Here is a 6,738-nt window from a genome sequence, read left to right as displayed (position 1 = left end):
GGAAGTTGTTTGTGCCCAGGGATGCAGGCGGGTTGGGGTTTGAACCCAAGCCCAGCTTGGACTGGCACCACAGGGGGCCTCTAGAAGTCTCCGGTGGTTCCAGCCTAGGTGTGGATGCCCAGCCCATGCAGGGAGGCTGAGGGGAGGTGGGTACAACCCACACCAGCCTGGGCATCCACACTCCCACCTGGGGGGTATCCAGGCCCTGCAACCACCAGGCAGGGTCCTCCAGCTTCCCTGAAGAAGCACAAGGGGAGTGGGCCCCCTTGACAGACCTTGACCACTTCCTCACTGCCCCCCCAGCGCACCCCCAGCCTAGTGCAGCTGTCAGCCCCTACAGGGGGTTGAGGGGTCCTGACCCTTCCTTGGCAGGAAGAAAGCAGGCTATGAGGCTTTAGCTTGCCCTTCCGGGAGCTGAAAATAGCCCCCGCCAGACCTGCAGATGTCTGGGAGTGGGGTGGGGGTGGGAAGCAGATGGGGGCCCCAGGAGAGCCCCCAAGTGGAAAGCCCTTGAGAGCCATCTAGGAAGACAGCCCAGCCTCCCACCATGAGGGTGTGTGCAGCATGTGTGCGCGCACACGCGCACACACACGCACAGCCCTGACAGGGCCAGGCCCAGCCCTGGGGGACAACTTTATTCCAGGCCCACTGTGGCCTCACAGCAGAGCAATCATCCACCCAAGTACCCCAGGGGTACCAGACTCTTGGCGCTCCAGGTGTTGGCCCCATCCCAGGGCACCTGGGGTTGGCCTCACTCAGGCCTCAGTCCTCCTGCCCTGGTCCCGATCCTCTTCCATCCCAGGGGTCAGGGTGACACCACCGCAGAGTCTGTGCCCGGGCCCTCTCTGCCCTGCCAGGCCCCTGGAGCGTGTCTGGGAGCCGCAGGCAGTTCAGGGATCCCCCAGCAGGCAGGACCTCCCAGAGAGCCTGGGACCCCGCCCACGTGCCCGCGGCTCGTCTCCTAGGCAAGGGTCACACAGAGAGAGTTCTGGTTCCTGCGGGCCTTGCCAGTGGGCATCGAGGCCAGCGAAGACGCCTCCTGGAACTCCTTGGCCGTGAAGTAGTAGCAGATGGCGTCCAGACAGCAGTTGGCATCTGAGAGCTTGCCCGTGATGAGGAGGGCGTGGCAGACGGCAGGGGTGCTCAGGCTCGTGGCCGCTCGCACCGTCAGCACCATGTGAAAGGGCAGGAAGCAGACCACGAACACGGCCAGGTTCGCCCAGACCATGCGGGTGGCCCTCCGCGTCGCTTCCGCCTGGTCCGGGCCGGCGGTCGGCCTCTGGCCCAGGGCGGTGGCCACCCGCACGGAGCACAAGACCAGCACGGGCAGCGGCAGGAAGAAGCCCAGCAGTGAGAAGACCGTGGTGTTGGAGCTTTGCCGGGAGACGGTCGAGAAGCAGAAGCCGCCCTCCCGCACCCCCAGGGCCCAACGAAGCCCCAGCGAGCTGGCCACCAGCGCCCAGAGCGCCGCGCACACGGCTGCGGCCCGGCGCGGGGAGCGGAGCCCCCGGGCGCGCAGCGGGTGCCGCACGGCCACGTAGCGGTCCACGGCAATGGCCGTGACCAGGCCGATGCTCATGTACCTGTTGGCCAGGTAGACGCCCTGGGAGAGCTGGCAGAACAGCGTGTCCGCGGCCCTCTCCTGCAGGGAGCGCAGGAAGAAGGGCAGGGCGCAGAGCAGGCAGAAGTCGGCCGCCGCCAGGTTGACCATGTAGACGCGGGTCTCCGTCCACCGGCGCATGCGGCGGCAGAACACCCAGAGCGCCAGGCCGTTGAGCATCAGGCCCAGCCCCAGCAGCACTGCCGTGTAGGTGGAGAGGACGTACCTGACCGAGGGGGGCCAGATGAGCTCTTCGGACAGACAGGTACTGTTGTTCATGGTCCTGCCGCTGCGGGCGAGAAGCAGGGGATGAGGAGGGCAGGGGGGAAGGGGAGCGGCAGGCAGGGGGCTGTTGAGGCCCCAACCACCTCTGGCCAGGGATGCAGGAGGTGAGCCCCCACCCCACATGCAGGAGCCCCAGGCTCACCTTCCTAAAGAAAATCATAGAAATCATCAGGAGCTCCAAGGCACCCTCCTGGCCAAACCCAAATCCCTGCCCACTAGACTGAGTGGGAAAACCAAAGCTCTTAGAGGCCCCCCCCCGGGGGGGGGGGCAAGGTCACACCGCGAGGTGACCCAAGGATGGAACGAGATCCCCTTCCCCCCTCCCGAGCCCTCCTGGCCTGGGACTTGTCTGCTGCTGCGCAGAAAGGAGGGCGGGGGGAGCTCACCGTCCACTGGCCGGTGGCCAGCGGTGCCAGCACTCAGACCCCCAGGGCCCCCGCAAAGCTGAGGGGGGCCCCTCTACCCTCCTCATATCTGGCCGCAGGAGGTGCTGACCTATGACCCCCACCCACACTTCAGCAAGGTAGTCGGTCATCTCCCCCCGGCCACTCCTGTCGGCAGAGGGCCAGGCGGCAGGGGCTGCGGCTCAGGACGGCTCCCCAGGCAAGCCCAAAACTCTGGTGTCCCCCCATCCTCTCCCTGAGGCCCAGTGGCCAGGATGCCCCAGGCAGCACCCTCCCTCCGAGTGCCCGCCTACCCCAGTCCTCTGGCCTGGGGTCCCACTTGGAAGGGTCCCTTGCGCCCTCTGTGGTCAGAGCCTTGAGGGCAGCCCTGCCCCTTCGGGCCCAGACCAGCAGTTCAGAGCAGGCCTCCGGGTGGCCCTGGGTGTCTGCCCCCATCACCATGAAGGCCACCATAAGGCCTCACCCTCCACCAGCCATGCAGTCCCCTCACTCCTCCGACACGCTCCAGGACACGGCCCAGGAGTCAGGGTGGACTTGGTCAGGGGTTTGACACCCACAGCACGGCCCTTGATCCAGGGATTGGACTCTGGATTCACCCTGAGCTGGGTGAGCCTCAGGCTCCCCAGCATAAGCGGGCACTGGTGTCACACACGTGGGATCATGGGGCACCTGCATTGGTGGCCTGTGTGCCCTGTGTGGCACAGGAAACACACCCACCACGCCCCCCACCTTGTTTCCCCTGGCTGGGGGGGGGGGTGGGCAGGGTGGGAGAGGCCGACCTCCCCCCAGGAGCACCAGGCCCTCTGCAGGCTCCCTGCCCTCTAGGAGTGGTGTGGAAGGGAGGGTTCCTGGGAGGGTTCTGCTCCCCTGCCTCCTCCCCCCACAGAAAGGGAAGAAATACCCAGAACCATTAGGTGCATTAGTGCTTGGGGCTGGCTGGGGGGAAGGCAGCTCGTTTCCTCTGCTGCAGGCCCCCAGGGACCTCCAGGCCGCAGCCCATTAGGGAAGCGGGAGCATAGATTTCAGCCGGAAACAGAAATATTCTGCCAAATTATTCCATTTCAACTCTTTTGAACTTTAGAACGGCACACTTGCCAGCAATTAGAGGTTTATGAAACTTCCACTGCGTGCGAGGGCCCCGCACAGCACTAATGATGCACTTTCTTTTTTTTTTTTTTTTTTTAAAGGATTCTGCTTTTCTCTCTGTTCTGTGACACCCAGGTTCTGAGGCCCCTCAGACCACAAGCCAGCCAGGCTCCACCGACCCCCCAGAACCCACCAGAACCAACCACGGGGATCCTCCCTTCTTGCCTGCCCCGCCCTCACCACCGCAGCCCACCCAGAAACACGGTGACCTGCCGGGCGGACTCTGTCGAGGTCCCCCGGCAGCCCCGAATCCTCAGAAGCGGCCGGGACACACGTGATTGTGCGGAATCCAGGTCCTTCGGTGCTGCGGGTCCCCGCTCTCCCCACCTGCGCTGGGTCCAGGGCCGGTCTCTTCTGCCGTGGTCAGCAGTGCTGGCGGCCGTGGGCTGGGGGTCCGGTCACACACACCTGGGAGTGTGACTTGCACGCTAGCCTCCGTGTGGCCCCGGGAGAGGATGCAAACTTTGCAGGGTGTTGAGGGCATACACTGTGATTGTGAAGCCTCGCCTAGCCCTGGGGGCCTCACCGTAAAAGCTCAGCAGTCCCGCCCCAGGGTCCAGCCCAAATGGCTTGGGGCCCCCAGAAGCCGTGGGGGTCAGCACATGCCCCTGCCTGTGTCTGGCCCTGGCACGGGGATCTGTGTCCAGGACAGCGACCTCAGCGGGTCTCCTGCTCAGATGCCAGGCCTGTCACCTCCAATGGCCACTCTGTGGCCACCGCCCTGATGGCTAGGGCTCCACGGCCGCCCAGGGAGCGCTCAGTAGCCGGAGGCTCTGAGTTTCCCGAAGGGGAGGCTGGTGGGGAGGGGTAGCAACACCTCAGAGCACGACTTCCTTCCAGATGCTGAGATCAGTCAGCTTCCCCACCACGTGGAAAGGTGCCCTCAACTCTGCGCTGAAGGACCTTTGCAATGACCTGAAAGAAGCCCGTGGTCGCATTCGGGAGGACAGCGCCCCGCGGACTGCGCCAGCCTTCCCTGCTTTCTGTGCAGCACACAGACCCCTGGAGCGGGAAGTCGGGCAGAGAGCGGGCTGTGGACCCCGGATGCCCAAGCGCTGTAGAGGCCTCCAGAGCCGAGACCCCACCCAACAAATCCTGCAGGATCCAGGGTGGCTGCATGTGAGTGAGATGGAAGTGTCACAGGACAGGTCCCCAGAGCAGGAACACGGCCCTCAGACACTTTGTATTCTGGTTTCTCAAATTCTGGTCACGGCCCACAAAATGGGTTTCAGAGTCTCAGACGAGATGGGAGTCCGGGCCCTGGACGATACCGGAGTTACTCTGCATTTGCTGCCCATGCTGGATGCCCCCCACACTCAGGGAACAGGTGCTCCGTTCCAGATCATCCTCCCCACAGAGCTCCTCCATCAGGATGCTCCCCTGAGGTTCCAGACCCCAACACGCTCACCCCTTCTGAGACCCTCCATCATATCCTCACCCCCCTGAGACCCCACCATCATGCTCACACCTCCTGAGACCTCCCATCACCCTCTCAGCCCCCTGAGCCCCTCCATCACACCCTCTGAGATCCCCTTAACACCCTCACCCCCTCTGAGCCCCCATCGCCCTCTCACCCCCTCTGAGCCCCCTGGCTCCAGGGCTCGTACTGATGGAAATCAGCCTCAGTTTTCCCAGCTGAGCTGTCTGCCGCCCGCACACCTGTGCAGGTGTCTGAGGGGAACGTGGGGCTGGCCTGCCCCTCTACACCCCGCTCAAGGCAGGCAGGGGGTAGGCCTGGCAGACAACGCAGAGTGGGGGTGCCGGGGTCTGCCCCCTGTGCCAGCTCAGGGCTGCCTGGGCCCATTTCTGGGAGAGGAAGTGGGAGCCAGCACCGCCTTCCTAGACGGAGAACCAGCATGTTTGGTGAGAGGGAGCACCCTAGAAACAGCCCCAGAGGGCAAGACCACACCATTCCTCCCCACCTACCAGCTCCGGAGAGTGAGGGGACGGCCCGGCTGGGCCCCCAGTGGCTGCGGGGTGGTGTCCCCTGCTCCAGGGCCAGCATCCTGGCAGGGAGGCCACGTGTGCAGGCACCCCCCTCCCCACTGGTCACCCACCAACATGTGGAGACTTCCCCAGACAGGTGACTTCCTGCCACTGTGCTCCTCCCTCCCCTCCCCCAGCTGGCCCTCCTCAGGCCCACCTCCTTAGAAGCGGGATCTCCAGACCCAAACTCCCCCTGCCCCACCCCCTGCTCCTCCAGGCCTTCTGGCCCTCCCCCCACTTAGCTCCATGCACTTGTGAGCAGGGACCCTGACACCTCCGCATGGGCCCCGCTGTCCACCCCAGCATCTCTCCCTGCACAGGCTTCAAGGGGCAAGGGAGAGCTCCCACCACCCCTGCCCATTTAGGGGTAGAAACTGAAGCCCAGAGGAGGAAGTGGCTGGGCCCCACCCCCCACATCCCACCACCAGGGCCCCCTGCCCAGAGGTCCCCTGCCCACCCTTCCCCACCACAGCAGCCCCAGGCACATCCTTCCAGGCCCCAGCCTGACAGGAGTCCCAGAGGGGCTCCCCACCCAGCGTGGCTCCCCCTTCTCTCCCTGCCTCTCTGTCCGTCTCTGGCGTCCCCACCTGTTTCTAGCACCCCACTCGGTCTGGTTTCCCTGATAGAATTTCTCATGAATTAAAGTAGCTTTCTGTGTACTTCGCTCTTGCTCACGGTTGGGACCACCGCTCTCAGCCACGTCCGTGCGGGGCACACAGGAAGGCCTCGTGAAGCTGCTAGCCAGTTGGCAGCGGCCCTGAGGGGAGCATGCGGGGGGCTGGGGCCTCTCCCTCAAGGCCCACGGCATCCCCACGGCCACACAGGGCAGGCTCCAGGTTTCAGACCAGGTCCGTCCTGTTGCGGCTGGGCAGCCGCAGACCCCCGTCACAAGCCTCTGCAAAGCAGGCCTTGCGCGGCCCCCACTGGAGCCCCTGCGAGCCTCCCCCAGCCTGCGCTCTGCGCTCAGCAGGCCTGCTTTCCCGCCGCCACCCCCTGCTGGACTCCCTGCGCCCTCTCCTGCTTCGCACCTGCAGAGCCCACGTGGCCGCCCGTGTGCGGAGGATCCTTCTCACCTCTTCCTCCTGGTCCTCCGCCCCTCTCGTTGGGGTTGGAGGACACAGGGCTACTCCGCTGATGACAAAATACACATCACTGCCCCGTGGAGCTGAGCCTTCTAGGGAAATGAGCGGGGGAGGCTGAGTCACTCCACGAGGCTGCTGGATGTGGCCCAGGGGCCGGCCCAGGAAACGTCCAGACTCTGGCCACTCCAGCCCTCCCCCAGCTCCCCTCCTGTGGTGAGAACAATGCTCCCACCCA

At 64.9% G+C, this 6,738-nt stretch overlaps 1 protein-coding gene across 1 annotated transcript; it reads right to left on the bottom strand.

Annotated features, from left to right (window-relative positions):
• GPR35 (G protein-coupled receptor 35) lies at positions 1-6,684 on the bottom strand. The gene is made up of 2 exons (XM_026491124.4): positions 6,450-6,684; positions 1-1,889 (listed from the first exon to the last, which is right to left on the bottom strand). Exon 2 carries the CDS (start codon positions 1,877-1,879, stop codon positions 962-964), a length of 918 nt encoding a protein of 305 aa, XP_026346909.1. The 5' UTR covers positions 1,880-1,889; positions 6,450-6,684; the 3' UTR covers positions 1-961.
• Positions 6,685-6,738: the final 54 nt, after the last annotated feature.

The sequence above is a fragment of the Ursus arctos genome, unplaced genomic scaffold, assembly GCF_023065955.2.
Source record: "Ursus arctos isolate Adak ecotype North America unplaced genomic scaffold, UrsArc2.0 scaffold_1, whole genome shotgun sequence".
Classification (NCBI taxonomy): domain Eukaryota; kingdom Metazoa; phylum Chordata; class Mammalia; order Carnivora; family Ursidae; genus Ursus; species Ursus arctos.
Note: the sequence above shows the minus strand (reverse complement) of the source record. Positions and strands in the feature narration are given on the sequence as shown.